Raw genomic sequence first — 19,734 nt, forward strand, 5'->3', positions numbered from 1 at the left:
GATATAAACGTCGGGCTAATGGCTTTCAAGCAACCGAGTGGCTGGTTTCGGTAGTAGTCAGCTATGACTTAGGGATGCTAGCGTTAGGGGGTTTCTGGAGTGGGGGGGTCAGGTGATGGTAGTATGAGGTACGATTAGGAGGGGCAATTCAAATTGACAGCTACGGGGCAATTGGCGGAGGATATTTTTTTGGGGGTTTTTTTTTGGGGGGGGGGGAGAGGAGTTAACGGTACGGGATTTTGTTTAAACACATTCTTATATTTTTTATATACTTTTACTTTTAGATATAGTTAGTATAATAAGTTCTCACTATTGTTGTTACTATTATTATTATCATAATCAGTCAAGTTAATTAAAATTGGAAACAATTTTTCTCCATTTTAAATATTCGTAATATAACCCGGGTTGAAGTTTAGTGGTGAATTTTCGTAAGAAATGCGGTGAAAGAAAATGTTCAACTCCTATTTTTTACATCTTTTTGCTGTGAATCGCGGTGAATTATCTATTTTCACCGCGTTCGCAGTACTCTTACAAAAAAGTGTCGTCCCTACACGGGTTTGAACCTTTGACCTCCTGCATGACTTTAACTGCTTTTTCCACTGCGCCAACTGTAACTTGCCGCTTTGATATTTCTTGTGAATTTAAATCAGATTGAGTAAACGTTGGAAGGCAAATGCGGTGAATTTTTGTAAGAAATGCGTTGAAATGTGGTGAATGATTTTTTTCACCGCATTTACCGCTTTCACCGCATTTCTTACATTAATTTGCCACGGTGAATTTTGCGGTGAGTTTTTGTAAGAAATGCGGTGAAAAACTTCTTTTCACCGCAATCACCGCATTTCCTACAAAAATTCACTGCATTCACCGCATTTCTTATAAAAATTTGCCCGAAAACCTCGACCCGGGTTGTAATATGAACAATGTTTGTTAGGTTTTGATCCATCTGATTTCAATATTGTTGGATTTCAGAGTTTTTACGAAATTTACCTTAACAAAACTTTAATTTATTATAGATGAAATTAACTTAACTTTACTCAGCGTTAAAATGACAACCCCTCTATTTTATAAGAGCTTATATTTTATTCCTTGTCGTTTTAAACCGGGTCATGGTAAACCTGTGATCTCAACATTTCTCAAATAAAGTGTTCATGGGACCAAAATTTTGTCTATAAATAAAGGCAGTTTGACCATAGTGCTACTAGATATTTCTGATGTCGATAATCAATTTGCTCAGTTTCTGATTACTGCGATTCATTATTCGTCAATTTTCTCTGATTTGTATCATTTGAGCCACTTGATTGGTATGGCAGGTATGTAAATGGCCCGTTTGGCCACAACAGAGGTCAAGGTCAACAAGTTGCATGCAACTCTTAGTCGAGACGTCAGTTGCTCCATAGTGTCTAATTCAGAAACCAAATGAGGCATAAGTAACACACTCACTGCCAGCAAATTAGCAGATGTCATTATCATGTAGACTAGGAAGCAGCATGCAAAACTGTGTGCCTTGGGAACAGTAGGAACGCTTTCCGGTATTGTCCTGCTTACCTCCTCGTCATCTGAAACAAAAACATTTTCAATAACCCACGTTGAGGTGCCAAACTCAATAAACCTCTGATGTGATCATTTGGGTCGCATACGGGGGGTTACAGCGCGATCCAGGCTACGGCGTGGAATCTGGTCTCAGAAAGGTATGAACAAAGGCCGCTTTGGTATGGCATTGTCTTAGCAGAGGCGGCTATGGTCACTAGGTCTGATCATAGGGAAAAGTCATTACTACTAAGCAAGCTTTGAATTCATGAACGACCTAGTATGGCTAGTAAGAACCATTTCACCAAGTGTAATGTGGATGATAAGAATCAGCCATGACCTGGAATGACAAAAATCATCAATTCAAACAATAGATTTGAACCATTTAAAGGACATAAAATGGCCAACCCGAAAGACTGCTATCGGTGTCGGCATTCGTTGTTGCTACTTGAGATGTCCATCTTGACCTCCCTCTTCGTATGCCTCTAAGCATTTGTGACGTGGAAGCGGGTCGCAGCAATCTCACTTCAAAATCAACATCTCCACTGCCGTAGTTGTTGAATTGAGCTGCGGATCTCCCGTAGGTGTCTCGCAGGTTACAATCGTCTGGTGTCTCAATATAGCAAACACTCTATTATCAACGAACTGTTTTCTGTTCCCTGTTAAACTGTATAAATGATCTTTTTCTGCCGTTAGAAAGGGGTCTATAAATTTTAGAATAGTTCCACCTCTGATTTGACAGAGTACAAACAATTATTAATGCAAAAACATCCATTACTTTAATCACACAGTTTGTTGACAACTTAAGTTTTAAGGAAACAGTTCCCTGTACTCTTCCCCTGTCCATGTTCTGCTCTCGATTCTCCCATCTGTTCATCTCAGTCTGCCAAACTGAAATGATTAATGCTCTCAAACAACTGGGGAGGGGTGTAGAGACCAATAATAAATCAACTAGTTCAATGTTGACTCAGGTTGAGGTCCAGACCAAAGAGACCAGACCCTCTGATCAGACCCTAAAAGAGCCAAAGTGATCTATTGTCAGAATTTGAAATGCTCGAATATTTTTGTGCTTTCTAAGCGTGAAGACGCTGCACTTTTCAAATAACTAAAACCTAACTGGCTTAGATTATGCCACCAAATCACGTCATGTTTGGATATTGTCCCTCTAGATTGTCAGCAATTAGTTTATAGAATATTAAACTCATATTCCAAAACTATTAAACAAGTTCAGTTTGCTTACACAGAAAAAGATCTCGTTCCAGAAATTGCTGCAAAGAACATTACCCCCCCCCCAAAAAAAAACAGATCTGAATTGCCTTGGTCAAATTCGGCCAAACATGTAACCTAATTCCGTTTTGCAATGTTAATACACGTGATTTACATAAAGTTTGCAAAATTGGGTTACATTCAAAAACTAGCCTGTTTTGAAGGGAAATTAGTAACCTATTAAGAGAAGGAAAATTAGAACTCCACAACATTAGCAAATGAAAGTATCGCGGAAAAATATCATGAAGTTAGTCATATACCTTGCGGAATTTAATTACCCACGTTGCAGAATTGACATACACAAGATTATTTACACAAATTGCTGAATTTGATTACACTCAATGTGGAAGCCGGTTACCAGATTTGAAGGTAAATAAGTTCCATTTCTGAAGGTAACGAAATTCTAAAAAAAATAAAATATGAACGTAACCGATTTTCGCGGGTGCGAAATCAACCCGAAGCATTTCTGATATGCCCCTGTGCAGTAATTAGACTACGGAAAACATTGCGTAGTAAAGTCGAGGGTGTAGTCTTCATCAAACATGCGATTGGGAAAAAAAACGTTGAATGGCAAATGGATTTGAAAATTTAATGCGATGTTTGAGATATCTAGAAAGAAAGAAAAACGATCGAAAACGGGACTTTCTTCTTGATTAATCCATGCGAAGCAAAAATTGATTTGAACTGACTTGAAAAGAACCAAACAGATACAACTTTGGTTTCAGATCCCTTGAACAATTTATCCCCTTGAAAGTTTACTTTACTTTATTATCAATTATCCGACGACAACTCGGTGGAACAGAACATGAAGCAGACTATCGAATATCTACAAGAGGAGTTAAGAGTGCTTCAAGAACAAAGTAAGGATACGAATCAAAAGGTTAGCGACTTGCCAATTTTTTTCGATGAACTTGGCGATAGACACGACAATCAGGAGGCGTATACATCAAAAGATAGTGTGCAAATTATGAACCCCCTCTTTCGACGCCAGTAAAAAAACATTGGCAGAGGAGATCATAAAAGTTTTTATGGATCTCATAAAATAGCAGTAAAAGACAACAAAATCTCAACTCGGTGGAACAGACCATGAAGCAGACTATCGAATATCTACAAGAGGAGTTAAGAGTGCTTCAAGAACAAAGTAAGGATACGAATCAAAAGGTTAGCGACTTGCAAAATTTTGTCGATGAACTTGGCGCTAGACACGACAATCAGGAGGCGTATACATCAAAAGATAGTGTGCAAATTATGAACCCCCTCTTTCGACGCCAGTAAAAAAAACATTGGCAGAGGAGATCATAAAAGTTTTTATGGATCTCATAAAATAGCAGTAAAAGACAACAAAATCTCAACTCGGTGGAACAGACCATGAAGCACACTGTCGAATATCTACAAGAGGAGTTAAGAGCGCTTCGAGAACAAAGTAAGGATACGAAACAAAAGGTTAGCGACTTGCCAATTTTTTTCGATGAACTTGGCGATAGACACGACAATCAGGAGGCGTATACATCAAAAGACAGTCTGCAAATTATGACCCCCCCACCCCTTTGACGCCAGTAGAAAAAACATTGGCGGAGGAGATCATAAAAGTTTTTTAAACTATTTGGTTATTAAATGCATCAGAGAGAGTGCGTTACTGGCGGGTATGTCATGTTGTTTCTTCTCTCAAACCATTATCTACAGGAGTTATAACCACTATGTAATTTTCAAGTTCGTTTAGTCCATAGGCGGGCATTGAATATGAAAAACAGTCGCAAACTAAAAGGTATAAAAAAACTCATCGAAGGAAAAAAATATGTATATCAATGCTCCTCTTGGTCCTGTAAAATCAAATATACTCTCTAAAACTGAAAATCGTGGGCTTATTTTGACGTCAGGAAATTGCAAAATTTTAGTATTATGCTTCAAAACTCGAAGCAATGGAAAAGAATTTGTGCGTGTGGACTATCTGAATGATCTCGACAATTTGAGAAATCCTATCAAAAAATCCAACTTGGCAAATCATCAATAACACTCGAGAGTGGAAGCAGACTCATGATCGCATGAAAGAGGTCAGATTGCGAGCTGAGATTAGTGAAAAAATGTCTCCGGAGAAAAAAAGCAAATGATTAACAAAAAAACTTCCTAGCTAAAGCATAGAATGGAACAAAAACTAAAAACCTAAACTCAATTTTTAGGTATTGGTTATGAAAGAAAAATTTTGTCGTCGTCTAATTAAGTGACGTCTCAGAATTTGAGCGATCTCAGTATAGGAGCAAAATAGTTCTGGTTTTTTTTGTTTTTTTTCTGTTTCAGAAAAAATAAAGTTGATTTTTAATTTATTTCTTCAATGTCTTGTCTGCAATTTCCGTGAAATTGCTTTTGAGATAACCTCTGAGGATAATTACAGGAGTAAGTACAATTGTTCTTAGGTGACTTCCGCGGCGATACAATTGAACCTGCTGAATGAAGATTTTTTCTGCGACTTCTGTGGAAAACCAATCTGTGATAAAACTTAATTTACAGTTTAATCAAATCACTGCGGCTTCCCCGATTTTTCGTGACTTTTCAATTGAGTACAACACTAATTTTTTGCTGTTTTTGTATTTTTAAAAACACTTCCCGAATAGGAAGAGCATCCGTTTTTTTTCTTTCTTTTTTTTGATTATTGCATTGGTTTACCTTGCGATAGGGCTAAATTAGAAGGAAAAATGTCTACGTTCCTTGTACTGCAGAATATAAGACGACTGAGCAAAAATGTTGAGGAGTTAGCTCAATTGGTCTGCAGAAAAGAACCTTTGGTAGTAGTTGTAACTAAAATTTGGACGAGTGAATTTACCAAGGAAATATTGTTTCAAATAAAAATTTACCAGGAAGTTCAAAACAGATACAACTTTGGTTTCAAATCCCTTGAGCAATTTATCCCACTAAAGTTTTCTTTATTTTATTATCATTTATATCCGACGAGAACTCGGTGGAACAGACCATGAAGCAAACTATCGAATATCTACAAGATGAGTTAAGAGTGCTTCGAGAACAAAGTAAGGATACGAATCAAAAGGTTAGCGACTTGCAAAATTTTGTCGATGAACTAGGCGATAGACACGACAATCAGGAAGCGTATGCATCATAAGATAGTGTGCAAGTTATGAACTCCCCCTTACGACGCCAGTATAAAAAACATTGGCGGAAAAGATCATAAAAGTTTTTATCGATCTCATAAAATAGGAGTAGGAGACAACAAAATCTCAACTCGGTGGAATAGACCATAGGCAGACTGTCGAATATCTACAAGAGGAGTTAAGAGTGCTTCGAGAACAAAGAAAGAATACGAATAAAAAGGTTAAAGACTTGGAAAACTTTGTCGATGAACTTGACGATAGACACCTCGATCAGGAAGCGAACACATCAAAAATTAGGGTGCAAATTATGAACCTTCGAAAAATAAAGGAGGTGGTGTTTGAAACTACCTCAAAAAACATTCTCGAATTTGAGGTATTACAACGAATTTACTTCTAGACAATCCGCCGAGAACTAAAACTATGCATCAAGTTTTTTTGCGGGTACTTCAAACATAATCTAGCAAACAATTCGATTACGGCATCATGGTTAGTAGATTTTAGGGAAAGCTATGATTTTCTCTGAATAATCGTGAACCAAAAAGACAAGGAAGAATTTCTACTTCTCTAATAGATTCGTGCTTTACCCATGTTTCACTTTTCTTTGACGTTGACCAAACGGATATAACCAACCGTTTCATCGTTAAAGGCAAAACAGATATATTTATTGTTGAAAACATCCCACTTGATTTCATTTTAATGAGGGACGGGAAAAAATCTGAAATTAAAACTCACTTAAATCAACTTAAAAAATATATGTCTTCTGCTATTCAGGATCGTGGAAGCTTTCGCATTGATCAACGGTCCATTAAGTGAAACATTGCCACTGTTTTTCCTAGAAGAAGAAAAATTGAACCTAAATAAAAAGAAAAACAAGTTTTGGGATACAAATAAGATCAAAGATGCGTCTACGAAAATGAGCTTCACAAAAACTTTTTTCGAGGGACACAAAACTCTCGGGAACGCTACAAAAACCAGACAAACAAAGTTAAAAAGACTTTTAATGAATCAAAGATAAAATGTTTTCAGAATCTTTTTAATGAGGACCTGAGACAAAAATCAAAGTTTTTTAAAATCACGACAAAACTCCAGAACAACGGAAATAAAAACCTGCACTATGTAATTACCTTTAACGTCAATAGACTAAACACATATTTTGTTAATGTTGGTTAAGAATCTTTCTTCAGTTCTCCCGACCCATGTGAAACTAAAATAGAATGATAAGTGTATTACATTCTTTTTGCTTAGAAAAAGAAGTACTCTTGAAACTGTTAGATGTGTTAGTGGCCGTAAGAACAGCGGGCCTGAAGACTTTATGGGCATAAGCGATAATTTTTTAAATTTGGTAAATTTCCAAAACAATAGCGTTTTCTCTTTTTTCTGACTAATAGGGCGATCTGGGACAAAAATCTCAAATAATTCAAAAATAAATAAAGTAATTCCATTATTTAAGTCAGGAAAAAAACTAGATTGCAGCAATTATCGTCCTCTATCTTTGCGCCCTGTAATCAGCAAAGTTTATGAACAATTTCTGACAGGCAGAAGAGTTTCTTTTCTAAAAAAATTCCTTCTCTTGGGTTCCGAGCAATTTGTTTTCCGAGAAAAACGAAGTACAGAAGAATCAATTACCGATATTATTGAAAAAATCAGAACTGTCACTAGCAACAAAATTAAAATGTATTTGTATGTTCCTTGATTTGAAGAAAGCATTCGACACTGTTGATCACAAACTGCTTCTACAAAGGTGCGCAGATTACGGTTGAAGAAGTGCAGTGTTAGAAATGTGGGAAGACTCCCGTTCCGACAAAACACATTTGGTTGACGATGCAACTAAGAAGTCTAACTTAAAACAGATAGATACATGTGTTTCTCAAGGTTCTGTGCTCGGAACCATTCTCCTTCTTAACTATATAAATGAGCTTAAAGAAAATTTTTTAGAGATTCAAAGAACATTATTGTCAGACGACACATCAGTACTTTAGAACTACAATTCTAATACTGAAATTTTAATTGCAAATGAAAATTAGAAAAAAACTAGCCACTGGTTTGAAGAACATAAATATACGATTAACGCGTCGGAAACGCACATAGTTGAGTTTCCTTGACTTTCTGGCAACAGGTTTGTGGTTAATGGACAATAAAAACTGGTCACATTTCCATTTAACTAGGTTTGAAAATTGATCAAAAGCTAGAAATTGAAGCGCACTGAAAAGGAATTATAAATAATAAGATAAGAAAAGGAATTATGTACAATAAGATATTTTCCTAAAATTTTTCACCTTGAATGGTTGATTGGAATCTACATTACCTACAATCAAACGGTTATTCAGTACGTCGTATTATTCTATGGAGGAACAATTTAAAGAGAGATCATGAAAATTGAAAAATAACAAAGAATTTTTTGGAAAACTGCGTTTAAATTAAAAAGAAACAATTCAGTCGAAAATTTCAGAGTGAAACATCAATTATCAACCGTGAGGGAACTATTCATATACTAACTTTGTAACGCTCTTATAAAAGCAATAAATAGAGAATTAGGCGTAACACAACAATTTTATACGGAAATTTTTATCGAAGAATGGGTTAGGTTAGGTTATTACAATCAGATAAAAAAAGAATCAATTTAAAATTAAGCAAAAGAACCACAGAAAATACAAAGATGATACGTAACATGGTGAGGCGACTTACTAGTAAGATTGTAAATGTAGATAGAGGAATAGAAAACAATATCTTAAGACTAAATTTTGATACCGCCAAATTGTTCTTATATAATTTTTAGAACAATTACATATGCGGTACCGAAGATTTTTGTGCTCCTTTTGATGAAAAATAGGTTAATCAATATTTGGTTAAGGTAACAGAAGCGGCGATTCAGAACTTTAAATCTGCCCAGTCAAGGGGTCTTTATACAGGCTTCTCAAGCATTTGATATCCTTGCAAGTACATCGTTTATTATCATTATATTGTTATGGGTATCGAACAGACATCCGAGATGGACTTTTTCTTACTTTTGAGATGATTAACTGGAAATCCATGGATAGATAAGGCTTTTTTGAGTATAGAACAAAATTTTCAGTTTTAAAAATTGAAACAATTTTTAGAATTTTACTAAACTTTACTAAACAAAAATTGAAACCAGTAAACCACAAAAAACATCTATTTTCATTATGAATTGTTGTTTGTTGTAAAATTTTTGCCAAAATGATGTCTGCTTTTGTTAATTTTACTTTTTTTTTACTAAACAACAGCTGCAAATATATTCAAAAAAATGTTTCCCAGTTCCAAATCTTGTAAATCATGGCAAATAAATTTTTTTTAGAAGCAGTTGTTTCTAAATAAAATTGGTAATATTTATTTTGGCAATCCAAAATCACGAAAGTGTGAAAGCTATTTTCACTCTAAGGGACAAAACAGTTTCAAGGCAACTCATAACGGTATTTAAAATAATGGGAATACATAACATTCAGTGATCACATCCCAAAACATCTCAACTGGATTGCTCACAGAAATCAGGCCTTTTCTTGCAACCTTCAACTATCTCTAACCGGTTCTTTGTCTAACTTTCATCAACTATGTGATATTCAACTTTCGAAGTTTTTTCTCGTTGTTTGTTTTAGTAAATCTCGGCATTGCGATGTGTGTTTCTCCCACTTATCCACAACTATTTATACCCAACCAACTTGCTGATATCCCGGGTTGAAGTTTCTTTGATTTCATACAAGGATCATATATGATTTCATACTGTCCATATTTGATTTCTTAGTACGATCCTTGTATGAAACCAAAGAAATCATATATGATCCTTGTATGATTACCAAGAAATCATATATGATCTTAGTACGAATACCAAGAATCATACATCTATTTTTTGAAAATATTTAACCATTTGTATTTTGTTTGTTTTTATTCGGTAGGGCATCACATATATGATACACCGTCATCACATTGTGATCCGCCAAAAGACCCTAACGTACAATATCAATTGCAAGTTAGGCACAAAATAAAAGAGTAAGTCCAAACAAATAACAAAATTTTTGACATACTCTCAAGCCAGTTTATACATATAAATGCTCATTTATAAAAAAAAATTAATCAAGAAAAAAAAACATATCACGTCATATTCGTTTTCTGAATACGTTTAAACCACAAAGTTGTTCTTTTAGCGCATACAAAGAACCAAATGTGGATTGCAAATGCAATATAATAATTTAATAAGTCCTCTGACTACATTATAGGAGAATTTGTGGCACCAGTCAATGTATTATGTGTCATATATGACCTTGTATGAAATCCAAGAAAGTTTTTCAATTTCAATGTAAATTCAAAATTATACAGTTTTTAGTCTTTGAATTTTTTTGTATGATCCTTGTATGATTTCTAGGAAATCATATATGGTCATTGTATGACTACCAAGAATTCATACAAATCATATATGACCTAGTATGATTACTAAGAGTAATATATGACCTAGTACGAAATCAAAGAAAGTTGTATGATCGTTGACCCGGGATCTTAAGCAAACAAACTATAATCGCTTACTCAAACATTATATTGTGCTATATAGATTCAAGGCTCTAGAGGGTAGTTTTCGTAGTATGCAAACAAATCATTACAAAATAATGCTCCATCATATAACCAGATATACACTCTAAAAAATTGCAGCTAAATTGATAATAAATTGCAGGTAAATTTAACTAATGTTTGTAAAGAAATTGTTCTTTAATGCAACTTACCTGCAAGCAATCTCAAATACCTGCAATTATAGGTAAATTTGCCGGCATTGTACATAGAAACTGCAGTGTTACCCTCCTAGATTTTGACCTGAAAAATTTCTCTAGGTAGTTCTACCGGCAAACTGCATGTAAAAATTGCAGCTAGAATTACCTAGAAATTTCATTTTGCAGGCATTTTTAGGTGAAAATACCTGCAAGTTCTAGGTAAGTTGTAGGCAAATTTATCTAGAAATTTACTTTAAAAAATGTTTGCTACTTAATCTTACCTGCAAACCATTTATGCAGTTTGCAGGTAAAATAACGTAGAAAAAATTTAAAAAATTAAGGATTCTATCAACACTTCACGGGTTATTTAAATTTTGGGTGCACGAGCACCGGCAAATTGTAGTCCCACTAAGGTTTACGTGGGGTAAATTTTGACTTCAATATGGTTTTTCCATACCTCATTTAGTCTAGATTCAGATTTTCATGACCTTTGGATCACAAGTTGATTGAAGAAAAATGTAAGATAATTAGTAGGTGCTAGCATTTCTTGATTATGACTCTTTTCTCCAAACTAAGACATTTTTGGTGATGCAATGGGGAATATTGCATGCCCATTCGTTTTCAACCGGCTTTTGACTGTGTTGCGAAATAAAATTGTCATTTCAACTTCAAATGTCAATAACCCCCGTGTCTAGGGATCAGCAGCTGTAAGCGAAAATTTTTGTAAGAATTTCACTAAATGCGCTGAAAACAAAAAAAATATGTGCTTGGATTCGGCACTTTTCTTACATATTTTCAGCAACTGTGAACGTTTTTAAATTCACAAGGCTCAGCGCCTTTTTTTTATAATTCGGTCACTTCCCTTGAAAAGTTTCAGCAGCTTCTCAGCACCTTCCTTACATATTTTCAGCACTTGTGAAAATTTTAAATTCAGCGGCTTGGGCGCCTTTCTTACATTAATTTACGTTCAATTTGTTACTCACTATTGCATATAATATAGTCATTATGTACGGTCTTTCATCTTGTGCATTTCTGCAGAGCCATTAATCAATAAAAAATCTGCGTTGTTTTTATGATAGTTCAAATTTTCCAGAAACCGAACAACTGAAAAACGTCACGCTTTGATCTTATATAACGGAACTAAGACATTCAAACTTAGGCTAGATGGTTTCATTCAATCAAGTCTTGTAGCTATAAACTCCGGCTGCGATAACTGCTCTATCTTAAGATTTGATATTTTTTTAATTCTTTTGGCAGATTTTCAACTGTTTTGAGGTTGAACTGCTCTAATGCAATGCTGTTTAGTCTTTTTTTCGTGCGGTATCTGTATGTACAGCAGCAGAAAAAATTCAAAAAATTTTCAAAATTGTTTAAGGTAAGCCTTGACAATGCGTAAGATGAGTACTGAAATTGTGTAAGTGCTGAAATTACTGAAAAAAAAATTAACGAATAAATTTTACATTATTATCCGCTTAATGTGCTGAATGTGCTAACATTATATATGAAAGATGCTGAAAATTCTGCAGATTAAACAGATTGTTATGTAAGATTTATCCGTTGAATTCGGTGGTTGTCAGCGCTTTTCTTAAATAAACTTTGACAAAATCCTCGACCCGGGCCTTCAGATCGTACCACTTTTGGTGTTTATTGTTTCGTACCGGGTTATTTCACCAATTTATGCTAACATGTAGAGCGTCGACTGGTTGATGCGTTGAGTGGTGGCTGTGTGGTCCTCCTGTTCAATACAGCAGATGCAGCAGCAGCACTCGATCTGTGTCTTATCTCATCGTTCGCCATTGATATGATAGTGCTGGTCTGTTTCAACCGAGACAGCATCACTGTAGCCCAAATAGTCGTACCGAACAGGAACAGAGTGACGAGCGTAGAAAACCAGAAAGGAAATGCCAAATAAGGAAAGTTATCTGAGGCAAAAAATCAACTGTTTCCATTTTCCACAGTGGCAAAATGATCTGCATTATTTTATGCTTGCTTCAACTGATCAACGGCACTGGTATCTACCATTTTGATTCTTTGTATAATTTTGGGAGGAACTTTTTCTTGCCCCACTTGCTTATCCAGAAATTTCATTTTTTGGGACATCCAACATCATAACGCGTGTGGTATCATTAATCTTTAATCTTTTGACCAGTTTCCTGTAAGTTTGGACATTTTTTTTAGTCATTTTGGACATTTTTTTAGCCAGCCATTTTGGACATTGTTTAGCCATTGTTTAGGCATTTTAGCTATTTTGGTAATTGTTTAGAGACTTGTATTGGGTTTTGAAAGTTTTCATGCTTCTTTGGATTACATTTTTAACTTAAATTCCTATACTCGGTGATCTAAAATAGCGATCCACATTCGGCGATCCAAATTCCTGTAATATCTGACCAATGTTTTTCGGAGTCGATATCACCCTATCTTCCCTAAGTGTTGTTTTGAGTCTTTTAAACTTTTTTGGTGCTCTATTTTTTGCTACCTTTGCTGCATAAGCCACCAGGAAGTACCATTTTTTCGTTTTTCGTGAAAGATTAAAGCCTTTTGTTGATTCCTGTTATTTTACTGTGCGCTTTCATTTGTTATCTCTGTATTTTGGTAAATGCTTACTGAATGAGAACAAAGTGCCTTTGACGCGGAGATGCTGATAGGGTTGAAAACTAAAAATCTGAAACAAACATTAAGTTGACCAAAACAGTAAGTCCACTTAAGATTACAGAAAACCACAAGAATTTGGTAGTTTACCCCAAATTTCTTTTAAAAAAGTGACAACAAAATTTGGGAACGATGACAATCGGTTTTCGAGCAGAACTTGTGAGGTCTCATTGCCATAGAAAATCTATCGGAAGATTGCATAATTTTTTTGCTGATAATATCTATTAAATTGGATGCAAAATTTTTTCAAAAAAACTGTAATGTTTCTTTTAATTAAATTTTTTTTGTAAGGCCGACTCAGTTGGTAAGCTTTGACTTTGTTACTAATAATTTTTTTCAAATCGACTTGCGATCTAGTTTTCAAAAAATAAAAAAGAAAAGTTAGTTTTTTGTCTACTATGAGCAAATTTTAACCCCTTTTTATTGTCTCAACAGTGCTTCAGAAAAATACCGTTCCAATCAGCCAAATTGCTCCTTGGATGTTTAACTTGGAGTAATTCCTTTCATCGCTTAAGGATCTCTGCTCTGAGAAATCGACAAAGCATTGATTATGCGTTTCTGGCAACCAAAAAATGTTTTGATTTTATTGCCTTCAGTTTTAACATATGTCAACAAAGTATTATTATATGCAGTTTCATGTTGTCTCTTTTTTTCTGTTTTCACTGACCCAATAATATTCCTTCCTAATTCTTCCGCCGATGAATTTTCCAACATCCACCAAACCGCCAAAAAGGATAAACGAAGAGAAACATTTAAAAAGAATGAGAAGGAGGTAGAAAATATTGGGAAGAGTTGGTCAACAGAAATCACCATTGAAGCAAGGCTCGGATGTTTTATCGCGGTATAAAGAGAATTGTATTAACATTTTTGTAAAATAACACTTTTACGCCTCTCATTTAGCGGAAAATTTTATAACACAAAGTTTGGTCCCTTCTTCTGTTTGGTCCCTTCATAAAACCAAATGGAGTGGATTCTGAGATGAGAGTTGGAAGGTCACATTTCATGCGTTATGCACTGCCTAAAATTAAAAGCATCAACTGCAGAAATCTCCACGTTTTATCATAGCCTCTCGTTTTCTCTTAGTACAGTAGCAACAGCAGAATTGATGTTTAGAATCACAGAAGAAAAGCAGAGAAACCAGAGATAAGCAAAGAAGTGTGCGAGGCTTAGCAGTTGGGCTTGTTCTCGCGAACCTCACCGAGTCATCGATAGTCAATCTTACTGCGGAGGTCATATAGAAGGTAATGTGAGGAAGATGGAGCAGACTTGGCAGCTTCAGATAGAACAAACAGGATATGGAGCGAGCGGAGTTAGTAGCAGTGCAGTAGCCTCCTCCGCACACTAACAACCACAACTCACCAGCAATATCGCTTGGGAGGGCTTAAACTTTTTCGATACGTAAGCTTGGGCAAAGCTTTTCCGCGTGATGTGCCAAACCAAATCACTGAATGACACCCATTCAAAGTGAGATCTTCCAGCGACTTTGAATGAAAATGTACTACTGAGCACTAAAGTTTCTTGGTGCAGTTTTTGCAACAAGATGCATTACATCTACTGCCAACATTTCAGATAAAAATCAACAAGTTAAGAAACAGCATTGTTGATTAGTCAAGCAGACCGCCCGGGACGAATTTGAGTATTTTGAGGGAAAGAGAGATTGAGAAGATTATGGACTATCGCCAGTAAGTACCAAAATCAGCAAATCGGCCAATGAAGCTCAAGGCAGAAGCAAAAGACTTTGTTTTAGAGGAGACTATTATCAAAAACGAGGTAAATCACGACGTGGTGAGCACGTTTTGTGGAATAGTGACCCAATTGGGGGCACAGAGATAGTTCCGCTTTGTTGTGGGTTTGTTCCGTAGAGATAGTTCCGCTTTGCGGAGTTGCACGAGGAGCCGTTTTTGCCTCCTGGGATTGGAAAAACTGCATGTCTAGAGTGAAAAGTGAACACTGCCACCTGTCACTGCAGAAGTATAAAGGGACAGTTCACCATGCGGAAGGAAAGCGGACCCAACTCAAATAACGTTTCCAGCATTCACGTTTCCGATTTATGGGCGACACAGACTTCGAGGTAGCTTTGATGCTGCCAAGAGACATAATTTTTAGAACTGCATTCCATAAGACCAACAGTTTCTCAATTGACCTCTACAAGAGTCAGCTATGCACCGAGACGACAACTGACTGCTGTTTCATTTGATTACAGTTTCAAAATCGAAATGGTCGCAGATGCCATTGACCATGGATCCATTGAGATTACTAGCAATTCTTGTAAAACACTCGACTGATGGCAAGAAATATAATCAAATTCTTATGGAAAAGATGACAAAAGTTTAATGAAAGGTGAAGATGGCGTACTTCTGGCTTTGAAGACTGCTTGGCCCCAGAACCAAGAGGAACGCAAAAATACCAACGCAATAAAAAAAATTTTGAATTTTTTTAGTATCCGGTAATGAGTCGGCTTGCTTTAGAAACCTCGCATTAAGGCGTTGTGTAAAGGCACGGAATGCCCAGAAGCTATCAAAGAACTTGAAAACCGTTTCAAATTGTTCGTGAAACGAACATGAGCTTTGTTTCACTGGACAGCAGAGCAGTTAAATGTTACAACAGCAATCTTTTGTTTAATCGGCGAGAAAGAGTATTTGCGGTGCGTTCTTTTGTGGCGTGTTATATCATGGTCGAATTTTTTCACGCCAAAGCACAAAGAGATAGAGGGAAAGGCTTAAATCCTTAAATCTTCTTGGTTTGATCGCGGAGAACAATTTTGATTTCCTTCTAAGAATATTTGGCATTTCTGACGTTAATCAGTGAATCAGTCCTGATCCACATACTACCAAAGATTTAAAAGAACTATTGATGGAGAGAGTTTTTAAAGTGCTCTAAGCAATCATTGCACATTTCCACTTCGACGCTGACGTTCATGACATCACAATGGCACCATTTGTGACCGAGTATGGAGCAAATAGAGACGTAATTGCGCAATTGGTGTACAACCCTCAGGCCAAGTTCACCATGAAAAACATTCAACTGAGTCTGAGCAAGCTCGTCGAGCACTATGATGACACAGGCAAAAGCGCACCGATTGCTCTACCGGTTTTTATGCCGATTTCGTCTAAACTTGCAGAGATGAAAAGTGAAAGTGCAAAAGATGCTGGATTTAGACATCATGCAGCCATCAAAAGCGCTCCAGTGGCCCCAGTTGTAAAAGTGATCGGCAATTCTTGTTTCTGCGTACTTTTTTGTAAAATCTTAAAAATCACCTGAAAAGCGCATTTACTATGCCCAAAACTACCGAGATCTTTGATTGCTTGTTGCGTGTTTCGTTTTGCAGATCCTTGGACTTAGCAGCGGGCTGATGAGAAGTAGAACTCATTGAGAATGCAAGGCCAAAAGCAGACTTCTCAACATCAGACAGTGCCCCTTTGGAGTGAAAGTCGCTACGATTTGGATTGTGAAATGCATCAAAAACTTTCCAACGACGCCTGATGAATAAATTGTTCAATGAGGGGATGTATGACTGTGTCAGTAAAATTCTTGAGGATGTCTTCATCTGCAGTCAAGGCCTCGAAAAGCATGCCCAACACCTCAAAAGTGTTATCTAAAGCCCTCGAAAATCAACCTAATTTGAAGAATAGTGTTGTTGCTCGAATGTCAAATCGGAGTAAATGGAATTTTTACAGAAAAGAGAAATTGCAGGCCTTTTCGAAAGGACTTGAACCTACCAATGCAATGCAAATGCGATCATTTGTTTGTTCCTGTGGCTACTACCGGGGCTTTTTGTAAAACTTCGAAAGCATATCTTAAGGTTATGAACTAGTTCGTTTATTGGAAAGAAAATTGTCTATGATGTTCTGAGGACATCAAAAAGAAAATCAATGGAGTATCAATTCAAAGCCATCCTAATTACAAGCAGCTTGTTACGAGCGTCTGTATTATTTACTGACGCTAGAAACAAAAGCTTTCGTATTATACACTGACGCTAGTAATAAGAGACAGTAATTCAGAGAATCCACTAGTCGTCTCTAATCTTGTCCTCACGCGAACACAAGTGAACTACCGTACCACTGAAACGGCAGTGCTGGTGGTAACCTAAACAGTGAAGAGGTTTTGTTCTTGTTTGTTGAGCGTCTCTTTCGTACTTTGGCATGAACAAGCAGTATTGCATGGTTTCTGTTGACATGCAGATTGATCGAAGAGTAAAAACATTGCATGCAAGACGCTCTCTACCGTCAAGCAACGATAAGCGCAAACGGTTAGAGGACATGGGATGAGCAGTAGATTTCATGGCATGACTAAGCTCTTGAAATTCAAAAGTGCTCTAAGCGTGGAAAACATCAACGGGACGTTAAGACAAATGATGACGAGTTTGGGTTTTTTCCCCATCATTGCCCCCCCGCTTAGTGGTCTGATAACCTCTATCCCCGAATCATGGTATTTATACCATAATTGGGGCTAAAATATCATGGGTGTTATATTGGGATAGGCCCGGGTTGGTTTATAAACAACATCAATACTTCCAGATGTGAACCACCCGTGTCGAATTTTTACTCCAAAAGAAGATATAAGATGATGAGGGTAATCGGAAAAATTTTGGTAAATTTCCCTGAAAACTCTTACTTTTTTTTCGGCGGTATTTGGGATTGATTTGGAGGGGGTAAAATCGTGCAAGATTAGGGGGTAATTTTGGAGTAATCATCCCCCTTGGAAGCCCTATTCTTACATTGTTTTAGCCCCCATAATCGAAGACTGACAGTCTTGAACCCGCATTTTCTTATCCCTCAGCCGGTTCTCCTTAACCTCTAAGCCATCAATCTTTTTACCCCTTAAAATTACCGCTCTAAGCTTACTTCTTTTTAGTGGTACTTTTTGAGGGGTAAAATCTAAAAGTTCCTCCCATTACCCCCATTACCCCCCTAATCTCACATCCATTTTACATCCATCTTTTAACCTCCATAGACAATTACCCCTCTACTCTTACATGAGTTTGGGGGTAATCAGGGGGTTAACTACGACACGGGCATTGTATGAGTTCTATTTTTCACAGATTCCGTTAGAAATTTTTAAAATAATTTCTGTTTGAAGCTAAGTTTAAAATGATGGCAATCTGCTTATCCTTTTTCTCTTCAGTGGTAGATTTTTTAGGCGGAAGAGCGTGTGCCCAATTAATCTATTGCAATATTTTTAATTGCCTGCAAACTACAAAAAGGAAACAAGTCCAGCCTCCATCTTGACAAAATACGGCGTACGTGAATATAAAACCACCCAATGGTATTACCAACATGCAAAACATTTCAAAAGTAATAAGAAATATCACGTCGTTCAGTAATTTGTTTAGTTCATTGAAAAGTCCTGTGTTGGTGAAATCAACGAAGTTGAGGCACAAAAGCAAGTTCTGTTTCAGTCTGAGAAGCCAAATGTAGTTGATCTCCACACAGAACACATCATCTGGACAATCATAAGATCCCTGTAGTATAGCCACATCAGATTTAAGAGACCTGCTCTTTGAGGTGACTTCCCCCTTCAAATTTAAACAAAACATCAACACAATATAGAATATAGATGCCAGAAAAAATAAAGCATCAACCTCCTCCCCCCCCCCCCCTCCCCGATCCCGAGAGAGCATCCATGTCAATTTTTTACAGTGTAACGTGCTATATAAGAACGCATAATTTTAAACTGGGCCATAATAACATCATTGGGGTCTGAAACAGAATAATCCCTAACGACCCCAGAGGTTTTGCAGCAAGTAAGTACCGGATCTATTTTGTCGATTTCAGTCACCAGTGCCGCTTATCCTCCGGGGCATCATGTTTAATCTGGAACCAAACTGTCAGAGATTATTATTTAGTTACTGCTCACGCATTGTGATTAAAATATAAGATTTATAATATGTTATGTGATTATAATGTCTTTAATCACGCTAATGAATTAATCATCCCACGGGGCGAGAAAAGTTTTTTTAAAAGCCGGATGTGTAGCCGTCCGTTTTGAAAAGATTTTTATTGTTGTATTCAAGTGCAAAGTACAAGAATCCTGAGTCAGTAAATTTAAGTCACAATTTCGAAATGACTTTTATTTTTATTTTTGAGTGGTGAAGGGGATTGGGAAGGTGCCTCATGAGCAGCAGGAGACATATTGAGTCGTAAGTTGTTGTTTCGAAGAAGAAGCTCAGCTCCCAACACAATTTGGAGTGATTCACTGCATATGTGACAAAGATTGAAACATGTGAAAATATGCCCAGCAGAAGTAACAATAGGTAAATGAAGCCAAAAATAGAGATATAGCTGTCTTCTAGGGTGAACATTTTAATACTTGAATAATTTTATGTTTATCTGCTGGCATGAATAATTTGACATCTGCTGGTGCAGTAGTTTCTGGCCAAAACTTCTAAGTGACATCTGCAGAGTCACTTAGTATATGTTAGAACGAAATCTTAGTCGCTCGAGGGACTTAGTGCCCTGTCAAGACGAGGCCCGAGG

At 36.5% G+C, this 19,734-nt stretch overlaps 1 protein-coding gene across 5 annotated transcripts; it reads right to left on the reverse strand.

The window, feature by feature from the left end:
• Positions 1 to 1,124: 1,124 nt before the first annotated feature.
• Positions 1,125 to 19,634, reverse strand: LOC142340150 (uncharacterized). 5 transcript variants are annotated; one of them, XM_075390628.1, is made up of 6 exons: positions 19,369 to 19,634; positions 18,476 to 18,750; positions 12,295 to 12,531; positions 2,354 to 2,418; positions 1,936 to 2,158; positions 1,125 to 1,556 (listed from the first exon to the last, which is right to left on the reverse strand). In XM_075390628.1, the coding sequence occupies exons 1-6, from the start codon at positions 19,557 to 19,559 to the stop codon at positions 1,282 to 1,284; spliced, it is 1,266 nt and encodes a 421-aa protein (XP_075246743.1). In that variant the 5' UTR covers positions 19,560 to 19,634; the 3' UTR covers positions 1,125 to 1,281. The 5 variants fall into 5 exon arrangements, with proteins under 5 accessions (XP_075246743.1, XP_075246744.1, XP_075246747.1 ...); XM_075390629.1 differs by having other exon boundaries at positions 18,476 to 18,719; positions 19,369 to 19,528; XM_075390632.1 differs by lacking the exon at positions 19,369 to 19,634 and having other exon boundaries at positions 1,126 to 1,556; positions 12,295 to 12,579; positions 18,637 to 18,719.
• Positions 19,635 to 19,734: the final 100 nt, after the last annotated feature.

This window comes from Convolutriloba macropyga, chromosome 5 (genome assembly GCF_964194025.1).
Source record: "Convolutriloba macropyga chromosome 5, txConMacr16.3, whole genome shotgun sequence".
Taxonomy (NCBI): domain Eukaryota; kingdom Metazoa; phylum Xenacoelomorpha; order Acoela; family Convolutidae; genus Convolutriloba; species Convolutriloba macropyga.